Source organism: Diplotaxodon limnothrissa, linkage group LG2 (assembly GCF_057381915.1).
Source record: "Diplotaxodon limnothrissa isolate DT_005_m linkage group LG2, D_limnothrissa_male_GT1.1, whole genome shotgun sequence".
NCBI lineage: Eukaryota > Metazoa > Chordata > Actinopteri > Cichliformes > Cichlidae > Diplotaxodon > Diplotaxodon limnothrissa.
Genome location: NC_140597.1, coordinates 12,545,477 through 12,566,897, shown reverse-complemented (window position 1 = coordinate 12,566,897; position 21,421 = coordinate 12,545,477). Strand labels below are relative to the sequence as shown.

Here is a 21,421-nt window from a genome sequence, read left to right as displayed (position 1 = left end):
CGATGTAGCGGTTCCGAATGACAGCAATATCAGGAAGAAGGAACACGAGAAGCTGGAGAAATACCAAGGGCTCAGAGAAGAGCTCGAGAGGATGTGGAGGGTGAAGGTAACGGTGGTCCCCGTGGTAATTGGAGCACTAGGTGCGGTGACTCCCAAGCTAGGCGAGTGGCTCCAGCAGATCCCGGGAACAACATCGGAGATCTCTGTCCAGAAGAGCGCAGTCCTGGGAACAGCTAAGATACTGCGCAGGACCCTCAAGCTCCCAGGCCTCTGGTAGAGGACCCGAGCTTGAAGGATAAACCGCCCGCAGGGGCGTGCTGGGTGTTTTTATATATATATATATATATATATATATATATATATATATATATATATATATATATATATATATATATATATATATATATATATATATATATATATATATATATCCCTCCTCTCGTGTTAGGGTCGGCACTGACCCATTTTAAATTTCAAATGCATAAAAAAATCACATACATTTGTTTATTGTATCAAGGCTTTTTGACTTTGTCAGGAACCTCTATTTCTACAAAATAAAACAAAAAAAATTTTTTTTTCACTAAATTATAAAATGCCCTAGTTGAAATTATGACCTTTGTGTTGTTAGGGTCGGTTTCGACCCAGGTATAATATTATGAGTATAAAGCAATAATTAAAGCCAAAACTGAAATCATAAGTGCACTGTCAGCTAAAACACTTACAGCAAGCGACTCTCCTAATCATATGAGCTTTAGGGGATTCTTATTTTGCATGTTTTTTGCAGTATACCTGCACAAAAACAAAACAAAATAAACACGGGCATGTGAGGTGAATTCACTATTTGAGTGGCCATTTGACTTCCAGAGTGCACATTTACAATTTGCAGCATACAAAAAATGAGAAGAAGATTCACAGTGAGCTAAGTTCAGGATCATATTTTTGGTGAAAATGAAGGAGAGGACACAGAGCAGCATAGCGATTCAGATGGGCAGGTTTCTATGGAGGAAGGCAATGTGGACTATCATCCAGAAGACACAGACACATCTGATCAGAGGTGGAGGTCGCTGGTGCTGAAGCTACTCCTGCTGAAAGATTCAAGTCCAAAAATGGTAAGATCTTTTGGAGCTCAGTACCTCATGATGTACATGGCAGGGCAGCTGCTGCAAATGTAATCAAAATGACCCCTGGAATCACAAGGTTTGCTCTGACCAAAGTCAGTGACATCAAGAGATGTTTTGAGATATTTATGCCATTGTCACTAGAAAGAATCATCATTACTATGATAAACCTTGAAGGGAAAAAAAAAGTCCATGGCGACATGATGAGGAATGCCTGGATGCTTTCATTGTTCTTGCTGGAGTGTACAGATGCTGCAATGAGGCCACTGATAGTCTATGGGATGCATCGACAGGCAGAAACATTTTCTGGGCAACGATGTCATTTCACACATTTGATATCATTTTGATTCAAGAGTCCTCAGATTTGACAACAGAGAGACCAGACCGAGGTCTGACAAGTTCGCTCCCATCAGGGATGTCTGGGAGAGATGAGTGCAGCTTCTTCCACTGATGTTCATCCCAGGGCCAGTGACAGTGGATGAACGTCTTGTCCACTTTTTGAGGAAAATGCCCCTTCCGGCAATATATACCCAGTAAGCCAGGGAAAAACGGCAGAAAAATCTGGGAAGCCTGTGATGCAAAAACCAACTATGCCTGGAATGTACAGATTATCACAGTCAAAGCTGTGAGTGGCACTCCTGAGAAGAAACAATGAAAATGTGTGGTCCTCCATATGACCACTGGACTGCAGGATCACAATATCAGCTGTGATATTTTATTTTATTTTTTACCAGATATGACCTCGGACAAGAACTTCACAAAGGAAACTGAGGTGAAGCTGTATCATTGGGAAGTGATAAAAAGCCCACAATTACCCACGGCTATAACCAAAACAAAGGAGGAGTGGACTTTTTCTTTTTTTCAGTTTATATTAAAGGTCTACTGCTGAAAAAAACAAACTTTTTTTGTCTTTTCTTGATGTAAATGTCTATGGGTCGGAATTGACCCGTAACACCATAGATGTCATTTTAGTTATTAATCTTAAAATGAAAAAAATCAATAAAACAGATTTATTTAAGAGATGTGTCCTATACCCCTCAGTAATACTCAGGTAACACAGAAAACTTTTATTTATTAATATGATTCTCTTGAGGTTAATTTTACAATTTTTTTTTATTGAAATCGAGGGGTATAGTGACAAAAAAAGACCCAGAGGCCCACGCCAAAAGTATTAAAACCAACATTTTCATGGATAAGGAAGCCTAACAAGGTAACCAAGAGATGAGAAACAAATTGGATGATAACTTATTGTTTTTAGTATATTTTATAGCTGATTTAATTCACGGGTCAAAACCGACCCGCTAACATAAGAGATGATAACAGAAAGCTAACACGAGAGGAAGGATATATATATATATATATATATATATATATATATATATATATATATATATATATATATATATATATATATATATATATATATATATAAAATACATGATGTACAAAAGAATAAAGTAAAATCTCTATCAGTCTTTACCCGAGCCTTACCTATGAATACGACAAATCCATAAAATCCAGTACAGTATGTTTAATGAAATCAAATATCTCTGCCAAGACTGCAGGTTTTGTCCAGCAAAAGTGTGCTGTATTCATTTCAGTGTGTACCTTGCTCATGATTTACTTTTTGCCATAGAAATAGTAAATTCAAATTTATGTTGGAGTTCAAGTTTGTGGGGAGCTTTTGATTTCAAATAAATAGCCTCCAGTTAAAAAATGTCACTATGAGGCATCGCAGATGTACAGGAGTCAAACCATTTAGGAACAAAATCTGAAAATACCCTCCCTTGAAAAGCGTCTTTGGATTCATTCTCACCAGGGACGGCAGCCTGCACTCGGTAAGAGGACCTTGTAGGTCTCACATTACGATAAGGGAACAGCAATTCAGGAATATATTCAAGGCCTCCACCATGTAACACCTGGAAGTGAGCAGCAGGATTTTGAAATGAATTCAGAGGCTCAGCGGCAGCATGAAGAGAGCTGCAGATGAGCTGCTGCAGAGTGAACAAAGTGTTTATCAGACAGTCTGCTTTCCTGGAGGCTGTACGAGTTTCCTGGGATCCTCTGAAGCGTTTTTCAGATGCGGGAAGTCTGGGATCTCCATTGGAACATGTGAGCAGACAGAACCTGAATAGTTAAAAAGGAGGATTAAAGAAAAACACGCTGCTGCTCCTGTAGGAGAGAGCACTTTTCTCTGCTATGGAAAGCAGCTGCAGAAAGAGGCTCTGACTGGACTTTGTCCAGGAGCCGTGCTCCTCCGAGTCGTCTCAGTTCAAGTGTTTGGGTTTCCACGGTTTGGGGTTCGACCTGTGGGAGCGTTCAATTAGAGCGACAGACTGCTTCAATCGATCTCTGATGGGTGTTTAAAAGTTAGCCAAGTCTTGCAGGGCTTGATCGAGCAGGACTGTCTGCTCAGTGTTTTGGCTTCCCAGACATTTTTCTTCTCATCGGGAGGAAACCTGAGGATGTTCGATTCGCTGCCAGAAAATCTTCAATTCATTCAGGTGACCACAAGATATTTTATCACTCCATCATTATGGAAGGGCTCTCTAAGCTGTAAATAAATGATGGATTGTAGACAGATAAAAGGAGACGGAGTAAAGGATAGATGAGATGAGATGAGGAAGAGGAGACAGGGAGGAAGGAGCTGAGGAGGAAGATAAGGAAAGTAGCAGGCAGAGGCAGGAGGAAGAACAAGATGAGGTAGGAAAAAGGTGAGGCAATCAAATTATTTAAAAACTTTTGATCTTTCTTATATATTCAATAATTTACTGACAAGTCGCCATTCATTGTGCATGCATATTGATGATGTTACGTCTAAGAAAATCCCAACAATGTTCCAGTTGTTTTCATTAAAGAGCTCGGGCCCTCAACATTAGTGATATCAATCATTGTTTAGTGCTTCACAGATATTGGTACCAAGGAAACGAGGAGCAAAGGTCTTAGAGAAAGAGCTCAATGAATGAAAGGATTTTATACGTTTCTATTGATTTCCTTCAGTTGATGTGGGACGATGAGATGAGGCCTTCGGTACGTCTATGCAATTACTCAGAGTTACAGATGCCTGTGGCCTGATGTTGTGAAAGAATAGATGCACCTGTGGGGATGCATACATAATCTTCACTCCTCCAAACACAAATTTTTATCTCCATGCAGCCACAGAAATCCCCTTCCAGCCAACAGATTCTGTCCCTGTCAAAGTGACATTGCTGAGTTACACCACAGCACCGAAGGAAACTGGAGTCATCGTCTTCGCCTTTTGGCGGCTCCCTTTAGGGCTCACCACAGCAGATCACCGGCCTCCATCGCACTCTATCCCAGCATCCTCCCCTAATAAAAAAAAATAAAAATAAAAATAAAAAAAATAATAATAATAATAATAAAACAAACTTGGATTTGTATAGCACCTTTCAAGGAACCCAAGGGCGTTTTACACAAGCGTAACAAAAAGATCTTCAGGGTTTTGTTAAAGAGTAGCTTACAAAAGTAGTTTGAAGGGCTCTGGTGAAGGGGCTTGGTGAAACTCATATGGAAGAGAGTTCCAGGGGGTGGAACCTCTGCCCCCAAAGGTAAGAAGGTTGGTGTGAGGGACAGAACACAGACCCTGTCACACCTTCTTCTCTACACCCATGAATCTTCTTTGATGTCTTCCTCTTTTTCTTCTGCCTAGCATCCACCTTCAAACTCTTTCACCAAATATATCTACAGTCTACTATGATTGGCTGTCCTTCATAAAATTAAAAAGAATTAAACAGCAGGTGGGCGGGGCTTCTGTGCTAACAGCTAATGCTGTGGATTTGATATGCCGGCGTCAGGGAGATCCTTTGACTGACACAGAGCTTTTAGAACAGCCTGAAGCCTCGGCTGCAGGCTTCATAATTTGTTACACCAACAGATCTCATCCAAGTTTAGCCTCAACTACACAAATTTTGAGATGAGCAAACACGTGAATGTGGAAATATGAGTTTACATGGATGTAGTAGTTGAAATATCTACTGTTATGGGCATGCAACCTGTCAAAAGTGCACCCTGCCTTTGAAAACAGGGATATGTTCCAGTCCAGCCGAATCCTTGAGTTTGTAGGTGCTTAAAACAAAAAAGTTAAAAATGGATGACTTCCAACTTTTTTCATGCAGTACAGTTTTCTCGGGCGTGTACACAAAGAGTGGGGTCGAAACAGGACTCCAAACGTAGCAGAAAGTGTTCTTTCTGAGCTTTTGTGAAATAATCAGCTATGTCATTGCTAATCAAGACATCTGCTAACATTACACACCAGATCAGAGTCAGACTGAGTGTGGGCGCTGCTGCTCTTCCTCCCATCTCCTTTCACCTCACGTTTAACTCTTATTTTGCTGAAATGTGAATGTGTGTTCCCCGTGAAGCCTGAGTGTGTGTTTATTCTGTGTGACAGCTTTGTGTTCAAATTGATTTTTGTGGTGTTTTTACAATGTTGTGATCCAACCTATAGTAACATCCATCCATTCTCGCATTCACTTATCTAGTTCACAGTCACTGTGTCAGTTACCGGCAACACCAGTCTGTTGCAGAGACAGAACTATTCACTCTCACATTCACACCTCATGGTTCAGAATCACTCATTAACCCAACATGCATGTTACTTTTCTGTGGGAGGAAGCCAGAGTACCTGGAGAGAACCCACAGAGAGAACATGCACACTCCACAGAAAGGGCCCAGTTGGCTAATGAATTAAGGCTTGTCCTTGCTGTTAGGCGACAGTGCTAACCACTGCACCACTGTGGTGCCTCTTTTAACAAACTACCATCACTGAAAAGAGTATGATGTCCTATATATTTGTTTATATTATTTATTTTACCCTCACTAGCTTCTGATCTAAAGTCATTGTGTTCTGTAAGCAGACCTAAAGTACCAGAGAAACCAGTCAATTCAGAAAAGCGCTTCAAACATTATTCCTAGCAAACTTTCAAAGGGGTAAAGAGTTAAATCATGTTCATGTCATACTTCAGAGGAGGAAGGAATCAGTGCTTTGTTTTGCTTATGTAAAAATATTCTGTAGAAATCAGAAGAATTTCCCCTTCGGTTTGGGATCAAGAAGAATTTTGGATTTAATGATTCAAATTGGGAGAAATATTTCACTCTTGCTCTTTCTCAAAGGACAAAAAGACAAAGAACGTGAGCTCTGTGTTTCTCCTTCTTTCTCTTTTAGGTTGCTGCCTGGAGGCCAAAGGTCATATTGCCGCTTAATTAGCGAGACGCTTAAAGAGGCTTCTGGCAACATCGGGACAAACCGACAAAGACAAGATCCCACACGACACATAGCCCGCGGCCTAGATGGTTCATCCCCACAGAGAGATGTGAAGTCGCTCCGTTCACGTTGGATTACTTCTCCGACTTTATCCGACTGTCTGTGAAGTGCGTCGTGGCTTAAAGGCCGATTGTAAGAACTTAATGGAAGTTCGTGAGACTTGGATGTGAGATTGTTGGTGGGGTGGGCAGCTGTTGTTGTTGTGTTTGTTGCTGATGTGGGTCAGCGTTGATGGATGGAATAGATGAATTTCTTTCCTTTTTGTAATTTCCATCTTCCTCTGGGAAATAATGTCAGTGGACAGGAAAGAAGCTCTCAATATTGTTGCAGGCATGTTTGCTTGGCAAAGACTCATTATACTGGATATTACTGTGGCAGGAGGCCTGGAGTTGTTGGGGGGGGGGGCCTCTGATGAAAATATTGATGACCCTGAAGCCAAATGTGTATAAAGGCAAAAATATATTAGTTGAGGTTTCTGAAGAACTCTCTTTGTGAGCGCAAAACAGAGACGAGGCAACATCCTGTCAGCAGCCATCACCGACAGACACGCCACTTTATCAGGTTCTTTATGTTCAGTGGATATCAAACTAAGTTTTATTCATGTTACTGCTATTTTCACTAAGGAAGCTGCAAATCTGTCTACAGAGAAACACCCGTATTAAACCAAGTTTGAATCGTGGTTCAAAATCAAATCAGCCACTCAACAATTAGTGGACTGCTGTACTCAGGTTAAAGATTGTGCACAGTGGTCAAATGTGGTAACTTTTTAGATGCAAATTTGCACTGTTTACCAAACGAAGAGTTAGAAATGGAAGAAATTCTCATAGAAAATGTGGAATCGATTCTAGAAAAACTGCACAAACTGTTAAAACTAAGGTGGACACAGCTAAGAGTATTTACTAAGTATTTACTAAGAATAGATAGATAGATAATCAGCAAAAGAAAACAGTACTTCAGAACACCTGAGTCAGTACAACACCTGCATTATTGGACTTGAAATTGGACTCAGCCCAGATGCCTCCTTTACACCGATACTCTTCATAATTTTTATGGATAGAATTTTTACATGCAGTCGTGGGTTGAAAGGGAGTCGAGCTCAGTGGTCTCAGGGTGGCATCTCTGCTTTTTTGCTGATTATGTGGTCCTGCTTGCTTCAACAAGTGGTGATCTCCAGCCTAAAGTGGGGCAGTTTGTACATGAGTGGGGAAAGAGGGGAGTGAGAATCTAACAGATGGACTGGTGCAGTGTCTGCAGTAATGTGGATGCTGTACTGGTCTGCTGTAGTGAAGTCAAAGCTCTCCACTTTCCTGGTCGATCTATGTTCCTACCATCACCTATAGCCAGGAGCCATAGGGAGTGGCTGAAAGATTAACCCTCTGGGGTCCAGGGTATAATTGGCTGTTTTTGACTACTTTTGATTTTACCTCTATATTTCACCTTTAAAAACTGTTTATCTTGCCTTGTTTGGTATCATTATTTTCAGCACAACCTCAAATATCTGAAATTTGAGTTATTTTTTTCATTTTGACATACTATATTAGCACAGTTGATCTAAATTCTGACAAAATTTTTAAAATCAGAGTAGAAAACAGTTATATTTTTTACTGTAAAACCCACAAACATGTTTAACGAATCATTTTCATAACTTGAAATGCAAATAGAAATTGTACATTTCTAAAAATTATGCACAAGTTCTGCAAACAACAAAGTTATATGGTACTATTTACCTAAAAATGCAGAACAGCGTCGCTCCAACTTAGTGTCACAGTCAGTAGCTTGTTTGGCCATTGTCTTTTTCAACATCACAGTGACGTGCCTGTACAGCGCCGTCCAACACCTGAACTGGAATTATGATTACAGATGTGATAGAGCAGGGACACATTCAGCAGCTTATCACTGATTTTGATGACTTGCCTGACTTACAGTGTACGATATGGTTTGATGAAACTAAGACAGTGTGACCTTCTTTTCTGTTTCTGGCTAAGAATGTAAATAAACGATGGACTATCTGTTCTGCCACAAAGGCGGGATAGACAGATCCTCTGTAGCACAATCTGTTTTTACTTCAGGACTGGATGCCTTCATGATAGAGGAAATAATAAAACACAAGCTGCTAGTTTCTTTATTAAAATGTAATAAAGAAACTAGCAGGAGAGCCCATGAAGGCTCCAATATCTTTGACCAAATCTGGATGTGAAAAAGCATCCTGAGCTCACTCAGAAACAGCGCTTTAACTCTCGAGCGGAGAAAACGTCTCTGTGGAAGGAGGACGGACATTTGTAATAAAGTGATTCCGTATCAAAGAGGAATCCGCCCAGTCGACCACTTATTGGTTTCAGATTACCGGGCTCAGTATCAGAGGGTTTGTGGATGATTGATGATGTCTTTCTTTAATCAGAGAGGTGATTCATCAGGGCTTCATTTTTCAGGATTTCAGGTGTTTGTGACACAAAACTCCAATTCATTTCTAATCACGGGGAAATTAGTGTTGCTCCTCTCTCTGTTTCTAAGCTTTTGATCACATCTTTGATTAGGTTCAGATGGTAAAAAACACACTTTAATCTTTCAGGACCCCCCCACGTAACAGAAAGTGAAAGAGTCTTTAATCACATCTTTATAGTAAGCTCACATGTTCATTATTCTCCCTAATTACTGCCAAACCCCTTAATCGAAGAAAAAACATGCATTATAAAGTATTTTGAAGAAAAACCCTTTTTTTTCTCAATTTACAGAGAATCAATTACCGGGTTTTGGTCCTCCGTTCATCCTCTGTCAGAAACACGCCGTTAGATCTTCTCCCTTTAAGGTACTTGTTTTAATCAGACTTCCTTCTAAATGGCTGCCCTTTGCAGTGTTGGGGAGTAACGGAATACATGTGCCGACCTTCAGTAACAGTAATAAATCACAGCAATAGTACATTCACGTACTTGTAAAAAGCATGATAATATATTAAGTAATCCAAAGTATTCAGAATACATTACTCTCATTGAGTAACGTAACGGAATACGTTACAGAATACATTTTGGGACATGTATTCTGTAATGGAATACATTTTAAAAGTAACCTTCCCAACACTGGCCCTTTGCAAACAAAAGGCTTGGACAACAGGGCTGTACACATACTTTTTGTCACATCCTACTGCAGGCATCTAAATTTAAAAGCAGATAAAACTGTTTGAAACTGAGCATTTAGAGCAGCTAATAGAATTTATATAACTTAACATTTAATGTTATTTATTATAAAGTGTGTTTCACAAATAAATAGACCTAGTGTCAAATCTTTATATGAAACACTGAGTTACAGGAAAAACGTTTGCACTGTTGTAAAGGTGCTGAGTGTTTTCGTGAATTGTGTTGCTTGCTGGTCTTTTGTACATTGTGGGCTTTGTATGTCCTGCTTGTAAGGAACTGGTCCGTGTGCTGGTTCCTTTGTAGTGTGTCTGATGATAACAAAAAACATTTGTCAGACTGTGATTCTGTTTGACAACACAACAACTGCTGGTGACCGCTATCTAAACCAGTCACTGATGACCTGACGGTTGGTAACAAGTTAACAATAAACATAACAAATTCATTCATTTTTTTACTGAAATGTTTCTTTTCTTGTGATTAATATGCAACATTTAATTTGGCATTCAGGACTGAAAATGAACAGCCACAGATGCTCCAAGAGAGACTGATTTCACAGTCAGTCGCGTATTTATATTCTACATATGAACCATTAAACGGATGTAAAAAAGGCATCAGTCTGAGCTCCATTTTTGTTCATATTTAACACTGCAGCTGTGACCCTGACAGTCATTTATTCACACTGATATTCATATTGGAGGAAGGCTTCAGCTGCACAGAAAATTGCATTACAGTCAGCCAATTTATCATAAAAACAACAACGCACTCGAGCACACAGCGTGTGAGAGTACAGATCAGGAATGTGTTAGTACACAGTAAAGCTCTGAACAGTTGGCTAAAAGTAACTTCGTCTGCTCAGCGTTCACATATTCGTTCACCCGTCCACATGACCTGTGAGTTGTACTCATTTCTTACTTTTTTAACTGAGCTGTGTTCTGCATGTGGAACACGTCAAATACACACACTCTGTGTAAACAGGGACCAGTGCAGAAAAGCAAACACAGAAGTATCGACCCCGGCTTGTGAATTTGCATTAGCGTACACACTTACGGATGCAGCTTCTCTCTAACTGTTCCCTGCAGTCTAATTCAAACTGAGGGCTGCTGTAAATTTACAGAGCGAACCAGTGATATTAACTAAATTAAACACTAAATTTGAGCGAAGCTTTTCCTTCTCTCTGCCCTGCTTTTGGTCTGAAAATAGGTTAGTCTTCAGTCAGGAGGAGGAGAATTTAATGCTAAATGGACTTAGCTGCTGTAAAACTGTCGTCAGAATGGATACCTCAATTCTCTTGGCTTACGGTAGTTTTTGCAGTGTAGGATGGCGAGTGCTGTAAATTCTAAATTGAAACGGACAGACATTAGCTAGGCAGGGTGTGGGGAGGGGATTCCTCGGTCGGTTGAAGGAGGTGTGGTTACCAGGAATTTGCTGGGTTTAGTTAGCGGTCAGCGGCAGAGTTCCAGCTTACGGAAGAGCTCCGTTCTGATGAAGACGTATAGGAAATACAGAGCACTGCTTTAGAGTCCACAGAAGCAGAAATAAAAGTGGTCATTATCCATTTTACTGTTGCTTTTTCACACCTTTCCACAGCAGACTGAATCAGCTCGAGAAAGAGACATTTAAAAGTTGGTCATGCCATCACAGATGATGGAGTCCTCTCCCGCTGTAAAGTGGCATGAATGCGCACGAGACGGCTTTTGTCAAGACGGGAATGTTAAAAAAGTAAATAGAGAGAAAGCACACACACACACACACACACACACACACACACACACACACACACACACACACACACACACACACACACACACACAGTGAATAAAGAAAAACTAAACTAGCAGCTATGCACAAATAAATGCAACAATGTATATTAAAAATAAAAAAATTAATTAAAAATACATTCTGTGACAACAAATAGAGAGAGAAAGGGCAACCAACACTGTTGCCCTTATAATGGAGTGCCACCCTCAGGAACAGACCACTTAGGAGAACCCACACATCAAACAACAGCTTTATTGTTTCAAATAAAGACATACCAGTGTATATATAGTATATTGGTTTCTTTTTATTGCCTCCAGAATTTAATTTTAAATCCTTCGCCTTACTTACAAAGTCCTGAATGATCAGGCCCCATCACATCTTAAAGAGATCTTCCTGTTAAAAACAAGTTTTTTCCTGTGGTTCCTAAAGTTTCTAAAACCTTCAGGACCCTCTCCGGTGGAGCCAGCTCCCTGTTTAGGTTTAGCATACAGAAACCCTCTGTGGGTTTAAGATTAGACTCCTTATAGTTAGGGCCTGATCAGGTGACCATGAACCTGATCCATCACTTAGTCATGCTGGTATAGTCTCAGGCTGCTGGTGGACAGGCTATAATGCATTGAACACTTGTGCTCAGTTCCCCTCCTGTCATTGGCTTACTATTTCACGTCATTAGCTTTAATCTTCTCTCTCCTGTAGCATGTATTAGGTGGTCTCTCTCTGTTCTCTCTTCTCCTTCCAAAAAAACAGAGTTTGTGTTTCCACATACGGGACTGTCTGATGAGCGGGGTCTCTCCATATTGTGAGATTTCTGCCTACCTGTAAAGCACCTTGAGGTGTCAAATTCACCTTATAATATCAAGTGTGTTGACATGAATGTGTGAGAGGGGGCCATGATCAATAAAAGAAAACTGAAATATTGGAGATATTCAACATGCTTTTTCAGTTTCATTCTCTGCTGCCATATCTGATTGAAATGTACTATTAATGTATTCTTTACTTTTTGAACTCAAAAGCCACTTAAATAATATCAATATTACCATCACTGGGCTTTGAGCCACACTTTAAGAATCTAGGCTTTAAACTGATAATATGCAGAATGAGTAGCATCTTTCTAATTTTTATTTTTTTCCATTTTTGTCATTTTACTCTCATCTAAATATCGACAGCTGTACTGTGAGTGGTCACTTCTGAAAATGTTTTCCTGTAGGGAATCCAATGTACTCACACATCCTTAAAATATCTAAGCATCATTAAGCTGTGCCGTGGTCACAGTGTACCACACGGACACGAGAGCAAAGGCGACTCCACGCTGTGATGTCTAGAACTGAGAGACAAAGTTGGTTCTCATGATAAAAAACAAGGATGAAATGATTTTTTTAGATCTGACCCAGTGGACCATGTCAGAAGCTCATTCAGAAATGACACGACTATAACAAAGGCTTCAACATGACAACCTCTGCTGGATCACTTTGAGAGGACCCGCTCTCATTTACGACATATTCAAATGTCTCGTCCGTATCTCAGTCAGGCCAAGAAGCTTCGTCTTACCCTTTAAATCTCGTCTCATGAATCAGCTTATCTGTTTTGTTCTTTCCCAGATTTCCTATGTATGTCCTTTCATTTCACGCGGGCCTCGCCTTTGCATGAAATCCTTCCTAATTTCACATGTTGCTATCCACACACTCTCACAGGACTGGTCTGACAGAGCAGGCAGAAAAAGGAGTGCTGATAGAAATGTATGAACGACACTTTTAAGTGCATTTGTTCCAAATATCAGCGGTGTGCATGAAGAAATGAACTACTGTAAATGCTGCAACAAACACACAGTTGTGTGTATTTGGACTGATTTTACATACCATCGTGTTGATAAATGTTGGCGATATGGAACATTTGTACGTGAACATTTGTATGTGAACAAGTGAACTTTCAATGTATCGCTACTTGGTGTGTCACTGTGCGCATTAATCTGCTGCTATACCAGCTTCTCTGGTTTCAGGCTTTCCGCAATACTTTTCATCTACACTACAGGGATTTGCTCCGATTTGGCCTCAGGGGCATTAAACCCTATTAACTTCACTGCTTCTGTTGGCCGGTACATATCAAAGCAATGGCTTTGATATGTGTGACAACTGTCTCATATGAGTTGGTCCAATGTCAGCTCAACAAAATTTAAGATTTCCCAAAGCGAAAATATAAAAATAAAGCTGCTGGAGAGTGAAAGCACACAATACTAAACGGTCAAGGGGTGACAACATACTTTTGGGAATTAATTCAAAGCCAAGAACCGCTATGAGACTCAGATTTTGCATTTACTGGAACTGTGTACTGAAATATCTGTGTCATGAGACAAATGATGGGTTACAAAATAGCTGCATGTAAACTTTACCTTGCTTAGAAAGGTCACACACCAGTGCATTAAATCCAGATGATAACTCCAAGAGCTGAAAGTTGGGCCAACTACAGTTCCTGTAGTGGGCGCTTGATTCTTGCTCTCAACGTGAGTCAGTCTCCATAGACTTCGACGTTAAAAGGCCCAACTTTACAGCAGAAATAAACAAGTTCTTCTTTTTGTTTGTTTTAGCTAGTTACAATCTATGTTTTATATTGTTCATTCCTAAAGTTGGGGCATGGTCACGTTGATAGTTGTGGCGAGACTGTGAAGCTGCTGTAGCAATCCTTGCAGCATTTTTCTCATCTCAGAAATCTCATAGGATGCTTGGATGTGCAGACTTTCAAAAAAGTCTCTGTGTCCATTTTGGTAAGTAGAGTTTGAATAGTTTTATAATTTTTTAAAATTATGGTAACTTATGGATCCAAAAATGAATCCCAGATGAGCTCGAGCTGTCTTCTAATAACTTATTGAGATCTGTGAATCAATCCTAAACCTACAGGCTAGTCGAAAGCCCTTAAGTAAAATTACCTCTAAGTCTTACATCAGACGTGAAAAATCAGACACCTAATTTTTTTCAACATGTCTATGCGGCATTTCCAACTAAGCTGTCATCAACAAACTGGATATAACGTTTAGTGATGTTTTACTGTGATCAGCTCATTTAACTTCACTGTACTAATGAGTGAGTACTTTAGTCCAGCAGAGAAAACATTATCAGCCAGGTGCTTTCAGATACGCTGATGGGAAGGAACAAAAAAAGAAAAACAATCTCACTGATCCATTTGAAATCGGTTGACTTGATTTGTAAAGTGATAAAAAAAGACCCACAGTGATAAAATGTGATGACAAACTGAGAGAAGAAAATTGCAAATTTGCGCAGAACAGATATGAAAAATTGCCATGCCTCGGACTAAAATGAAAGCAAGGAAACTTCAAAACTCTGATGACAAGCGACAGCCGTGCTCAGCCTGATAAGGAAGCTAAATGACAAGAGAACGCAGCATGGTGGAAGCGTGGAAGAGACGACAACACGCAGGAAATGACAAAGCAAAAGCATAAATGAAAATAGCCTTGATGCAGAAAAACGAAATCAGTGTGGTGAAAGACGCGACTGATCAGCAGGACAATAGACACAGAGAACAGAAGAAAGAAGCGAGTCTCTTACTCTGACCAAAGCATTGTTCTACTGTATGCACCGCAGTCTTTTATCTATATAGCGATGTCTGCTGAATAGATTTGTGGAAAGACATAATATGTTTTACGGCCTCGGTAACTGCATATCTGTCAGTTGGAGCTGAAGCTGCAGGTGAGCTTGTTGATTTCTAAGAGAAACTTTTTGATTTTGTTGGCGTCCATGAAAACCTCAAAGTTCTTCTAAACGTACAGCCACAAACCAGCTGAATGCAAAAGTACATGTGTGGAAGAATCAGATTTAAGGAATAAAGGTTTTCTGGCTGTAACTTTTTCTACCCAGGGTAGAAGGTGTTCTCAAGATCACACTTGTTGCTTTTCCTTGACTATCGAGTCCACTTGACTTTATTGAGCAATGACTTCCAGCTTCTACTGGGCCATGGTCTGAGGCCACAGTTCTCACTGTGGAAATGATGTTTGCATTCATGTATCTCTGGGTCTTCATGGATTAGCATGAAGCGTGCAGTGATACAGATGCTGTTCTTATCTATTGAGGTGATTGGAGAGCTAAAATCTAAAACTGAAATGCGAAACATCACCAGACAATGCAGCGTGGAGAACCCATCAGAGGATATATTCTCCTGAGAAGTATGCATTACTAATTCACAAAGAATCACATTGTGTGTACAGAAACCAAATCTTTAATTACAGATTATTTCAGGAGTACTACTGATGGCAGGAAGAGAGACAACAGTGTTTGAATTTATTTATTTAAAAGGGACAGTGCAGTTTAACATAGTTCAAGTGCAAGATAGGAAACTGATGTGCCGCACATAGGTTTATAGCTACTGCAAATTTTTTCAACAATTGTCCCTTGTTGGGCTTACAATCTAAATAGATACATTTTACAATAAAACATACATTTTCATAAAACCAAATTCCATCACAAATACAATTACAGTTACTCGACAATAGTTTTAAATAAAATTAAAATCATTAGTTAAAATGACTACATCTTTGATTTCCCTTTAACCACACTTTAACCTTCAATGTAAAAGATCTAATGTCTGTAATCAATTTGATATCGGTTGGAAGTGTGTTCCACAGATGGCAGGCCTTTATAAAAAAAGCTGACTGACCGAATGTAGATCTGCGATATAATATCTTGCAGTTGCCGTTCACCTTACTCCTAATAATACAAATACTATCTTGTCGCTGGATGTATTGAGACACTCTGGGGATGAGGGGAATGACCTGCCAATTTCCGGGGGCGAGGTCACTGAGGCAGTTAAACAACTCCTTGGTGGCAGAGCCCCTGGTGTTGATGAGGTCCACCCCGAGTTCCTGAAGGCTCTGGACGTTGTAGGGCTGTCCTGGTTGACACGCCTCTGCAATGTTGCGTGGAGATCAGGGGCAGTACCCGTGGACTGGCAGACCGGGGTGGTGGTCCCCATCTTTAAGAAGGGGGACCGGAGGGTGTGTTTCAACTACAGGAGAATCACACTCCTCAGCCTCCCTGGGAAAGTCTATGCCAGGGTGCTGGAAAGGAGAGTTCGTCCGCTAGTCGAACCTCGGATACAGGAGGAACAATGCGGTTTTCGTCCTGGTCGCGGAACACTGGACCAGCTCTTTATCCTCTCGAGGATACTTGAGGGTGCATGGGAGTTTGCCCAACCAGTCTACATGTGTTTTGTGGACTTGGAGAAGGCACTCGACCGTGTCCCTCGGGGTGTCCTGTGGGAGGTGTTGCGGGAGTATGGGGTGTCTGGCCCATTGCTACGGGCCATTCGATCCCTATACAACCGTTGCAAGAGCTTGGTTCGCATTGCTGGCAATAAGTCAGACTCATTCCTGGTGGGTGATGGGCTCCGCCAGGGCTGCCCTTTGTCTACGGTTCTGTTCATAATTTTTATGGACAGGATTTGGAGGTGTTCCAGGCATGAGGCCCCGGGGCAGACCCAGGACACGCTGGAGAGATTATATCTCTCGGCTGGCCTGGGAACGCCTTGGTGTTCCCCTGGATAAGCTGGAGGAGGTGGCTGGGGAGAGGGAGGTCTGGGCCTCTTTGCTTAGGCTGCTGCCCCCGCGACCCGGCCTCGGATGGATGGATGGATGGACTCTGGGGCCATCCTATTTATACATTTAAAAACTAATTTAAGAAAACACAGATGATTAAAACTCTTAAAACTAAGTAGATTATATTTCTTTAAAACGTGACAGTGATGCCACCGAACAGATTTTTTATCCATTATTTTTAAAGATTGATTATATAAGGATACCACAGGCTGAATTGTAGATGGCGCTGCTTGGGTCCAAACTGTCATACAATATGAAAAATGAGAAAATATCATAGAATGCATAAATAACTGAGCTACTGAAGTGGGTATATAGTGCCGAATTAACTTAAAACAATTCAGATTAGCCTTGACCGTCTTAGAGATCTTCTTTACATGCTTGTCAAATTTAAGATGTGGATCTAAGATTATTCCTAAAAACTTAAAATGTTTGACCTCCTTTATTTCTTCGTTCCCTAGGTTGATTTTAAAATTATCAGATGAACTTCGTTTCTTAATCGAAAAACACATAGAAACAGTTTTTTCTAGGTGATTCAGTTTTCTTTACTTAGAAAACTGAATCTTTACCAGCTGACGCTCTCTCTGGATTGGACCTGTGTTCATGTAGCATTTGGTCTGAGAGACACATTATGTCATCAGCCGTTATCGCTTGCACAGGTGCAATATCTGTATTACATAACCAGGTTTCATCCTTTCATTTGTTAAAATGTTTAGCTTTTATATCTCAAGAGCTGCCAAGAACGGACAGAGTCATTATTTGGTGAAGTATCATACCCTTGTGGGAGTTATCTCACAGTCCAAAAGTATAAATTAACTTTAGGTGTAAATTTCAGAGTTAATAGCACCCTCACTTAACCACAAGTTAAAAGAAAAAGAAAGAAAACATGGAGGGTTACATTTCAGTCTCAGGTCCTGTGGATCAGTATATTAGTAGTTTATTACGTTAATAAACATAATGTTAAGTATAATTTTGGTTGGGATATTTGAACAGACATTTATGGAAATATGTGCAAGCATACATGGAAATACAATATATAAAGCAAAAACAGCTGAAACCTCTTACGCAGCTTCCATGTACTTTCTTCAAGTAGTCTTCAGGAATAGTTCTCAGGCTTCTGTGCTGTGTTTTCAAACTCTGTATTTTACAAATGAAATATAAAATATATTATAGTGAACTTGAGGTGTTTGCATTTGTTTCCTTTTTATCTGTAGTCAGAGGCAGGCTATGTCACGGCTGGCGGAGTGAGCCGTGTGGAGTGGAGGAAAAGGAGGACCCAAAATGCAGCAAACTGATGATACGAGTGAAGTTTATTTACACGGTGGCAGTGGCAAAAACAGGCAATGAAGCATGAGTAATGACAAACCTAAACTGGGAGAAACTAAAGAGCAAACCTGAAATCTTACAAAACGGAGAGCGGAGCAGAGAGACGCAGACCAAGGACCAGGATACCAAGAAACACAGACGAGCCGACAACGAACACAGACCGACACCCACTATATATACACACACACACAAGGTAATCGGGTAATCGCACACAGGAGGGAAGAACAGCTGATCTGAATACACATGATGACTGGAGGACACAAGCTGAACACAATGACAACAGACACAGACTTTCAGAACAAAACAGGAAATCTAGAACCCGAACCGGACACAAGGGGGGAGGACACAGAATAACTAGAACAGAGGGAAATAATCACAAAACACAAAACGCTGGGTCAACGACCCAGGACCATGACAGTACCCCCCCTCCAAGGGCTGGCTCCAGACAGCCCAAAACAAAAACAGACGACCAACCCAGGGCGGGCGGCGGGGGCCCAGGACGGAGGGACCAACACAAGCTCCAGCGAACCGAGAGAATTGTCCAAAACAAAAACACACATGCTGGAGCACGAGAACAAAACACAGTTCAGGAGGCCGGCCCGGAGGCTGACAACTCAGAAGTCCAGGACAGTTCATCTTCTGAGGCCGGCCACGTCGGCGACGTAGATCCATAAGCCGACCGAGCGGAAGGCAGCGGTGGCGGAGTGGAGGCAGTTCAGGGGGCCGACCGTGCACACGGCAGCGGCGGCGACGGGGAAACCGTTCAGGCGGCCGACCGTGCGGACAGCAACGGCGGCGACGATGACACAAGTCTGGAGGCCGACCGCGCGGAAGGCAGCGGCGGCGTCTAGGAGGTCGTCCATATTGACGATGACGCTCCACCAGCGGCCTGGTAGATGACCGCCGATGTCGAGGCGGCAGTTCGGGACCCGAAGGTGGCGTGGCCGTCGCAGCACCAGACGAGACCGAAGCAGCGGCTGGTCCAGGCGCGGCTGAAGCTGAAGCGGAGGCCGGACCAGGTGCAGCTGAAGCTGAAGCGGAGGCCGGACCAGGCGTGGCTGAAGCAGAGGCCGGACCAGGCGAGGCTGAAGCAGAGGCCGGACCAGGCGAGGCTGAAGCAGAGGCCGGACCAGGCGAGGCTGAAGCAGAGGCCGGACCAGGCGAGGCAGATGAGGCTGAAGCAGAGGCCGGACCAGGCGAGGCAGATGACGATGCTGCAGCCGGGCCAGGCGAGGCAGATGACGATGCTGCAGCCGGGCCAGGCGAGGCAGATGACGATGCTGCAGCCGGGCCAGGCGAGGCAGATGATGATGCTGCACCGGGCGAGGATGAAGGCTCGGAGGCTGCAGCTGGCGAGGATGATGAGGCTGCAGCAGGCGACGGCGTGGAAGCCGGAGACTGTAGCGCTGCAGGCGTGGAAGAAGCTGCTGCTGCCCGTGGCGTGGATGAAGCTGCAGCTGGCGAGGATGATGAGGCTGCAGTTGGCAGCTGGACGGGCTCCTCGGGCCCTCCAGCTGACGAGGCAGGAGGCTGGCTAGGTTCTCCTGAACCTCCAGCTGACGAGTCTTGAGGCTGGACGGGCTCCTCGGGCCCCCCAGCTGACGAGTCTTGAGGCTGGACGGGCTCCTCGGGCCCCCCAGCTGACGAGTCTTGAGGCTGGACGGGCTCCTCGGGCCATCCAGCTGGCGAGACAGGAAGCTGGGCGGGCTCCTCGGGCCCCCCAGCTGACGAGGCAGGAGGCTGGACGGGCTCCTCGGGCCCCCCAGCAGGCGAAGCAGGAGGCTGGACGGGCTCCTCGGGCCCCCCAGCGAAAACAGTCTCTGGACCAGTGGGCACCGGGGCCCCTGGAACACACAGGTCAGAACCAGTAGGCGCACGGGCCTCTGGCAGGCACAGTTCAGAACCAGCAGGCACACGGGCCTCTGGCAGGTACGGGTCAGAACCAGCAGGCACACGGGCCTCTGGCAAACACAAGGCAGACTGCAGCTGCACAGAGCATTGACCCAGCTCAGGCAGCGACAGTCCGGTGCAGTCCTCAGCTGGCTTCTTAACCTCCAGGGGTCCAGAGTCGGCTGGGGGCTGGAACCCAGCCTCTGGGGAGGCCCTGGAGCAAGTAACAGTCTCTAAACTAGCCAGCTGTTGAGGAAGGATTGCATTTTTAACGTGTTTGTCTCTCTGCAAATAATACGTACTAGAAAAAGAGTCAAAAATGGGAGGCACGGACGCAGCCTCCCGTACAGAGGGAGTCTGTGAAGACGGAGACGGCATGGATGACTGGGCTAGCGGAGATACCGGAGTCCGAGTTGCTTGCAGCTGTGCAGCTAAACGAGGTAAAGGCAGCTCAGCAGGAGAATGAACAGGCAACAAACAGTTCTCCTTGTCGTCTGCTGCACCAAACAAAGCCCCTGGATAAACTGTTCCACAGTCCAAGACAGAAAAAGGGTCCTTCTCACTCACCACGACCGGCAGTTCTGAAGTTCCAATATCCGGCTGTGGGGTGACGCGCCGACGGCGCGATCGTCGCTTCCTCCCGGGCAACACCTCCAGCGGGCCGGGCAACACCTCCGGCGGGCCGGGCAACACCTCCGGCGGGCCGGGCAACACCTCCAGCGGGCCGGGCAAAACCTCCGGCAGGAGAAGCTGACGTGACTGTTCCGGGGCGGCCGTAATCCGCTGCTGCTGGACAAAGTCTGTGGATTCCCGAGCTCGCACCACCCCCCGGGCTTTACGCAGGTTGCAAATTAAGCCTGAAACTCCCTTAAGCTGGCAGAGGTAGGGATTTTCTTCCAGGATTGCTTCGATGGCTTTTAACCCCACCACTTGTGCCCTTGCGTTGGTGGTGTGGGTTACCCAGTCCATCAGGCGTCGGATGCGTGCGAGGTTGCTCTCTCCAGACAAAGCTGCTGGGTCCATGTTTGGTCGGCTCGTACTGTCACGGCTGGCGGAGTGAGCCGTGTGGTGTGGAGGAAAGGGAGGACCCAAAATGCAGCAGTGACTGATGATACGAGTGAAGTTTATTTACAAAGTGACAATGGCAGAAACAGGCAGTGAGGCATGACAAAACAACTGAAGAAACCTAAACTGGGAGAAACTAAAGAGCAAACCTGAAATCTTACAAAACGGAGAGCGGAGCAGAGAGACGCAGACCAAGGACCAGGATACCAAGAAACACAGACGAGCCGACAACGAACACAGACCGACACCCACT

General features: G+C 43.3%; 1 protein-coding gene across 1 annotated transcript; it reads right to left on the bottom strand.

Annotated features, from left to right (window-relative positions):
- Window positions 1-18,138: 18,138 nt before the first annotated feature.
- LOC146638265 (uncharacterized) lies at window positions 18,139-21,126 on the bottom strand. Its single transcript, XM_085363637.1, has 5 exons — window positions 20,671-21,126; window positions 20,134-20,487; window positions 19,960-20,094; window positions 19,344-19,794; window positions 18,139-19,271 (listed from the first exon to the last, which is right to left on the bottom strand). Exons 1-5 carry the CDS (start codon window positions 21,124-21,126, stop codon window positions 18,568-18,570), a joined length of 2,100 nt encoding a protein of 699 aa, XP_085219763.1. The 3' UTR covers window positions 18,139-18,567.
- Between the last annotated feature and the right edge of the window lie 295 nt (window positions 21,127-21,421).

Coding starts and splice junctions, on each gene's coding strand:
- LOC146638265 (XM_085363637.1), bottom strand. CDS start 21,126: ATGGACCCAGCAGCTTTGTCTGGAGAGAGCAACCTCGCACGCATCCGA. Junction 20,095..20,133: donor CTGACCCGTACCTGCCAGAG/GCCCGTGTGCCT, acceptor TGCCTGCCAGAG/GCCCGTGCGCCTACTGGTTC. Junction 19,272..19,343: donor CTCTGCTTCAGCCTCGCCTG/GTCCGGCCTCTG, acceptor CCTCTGCTTCAG/CCACGCCTGGTCCGGCCTCC.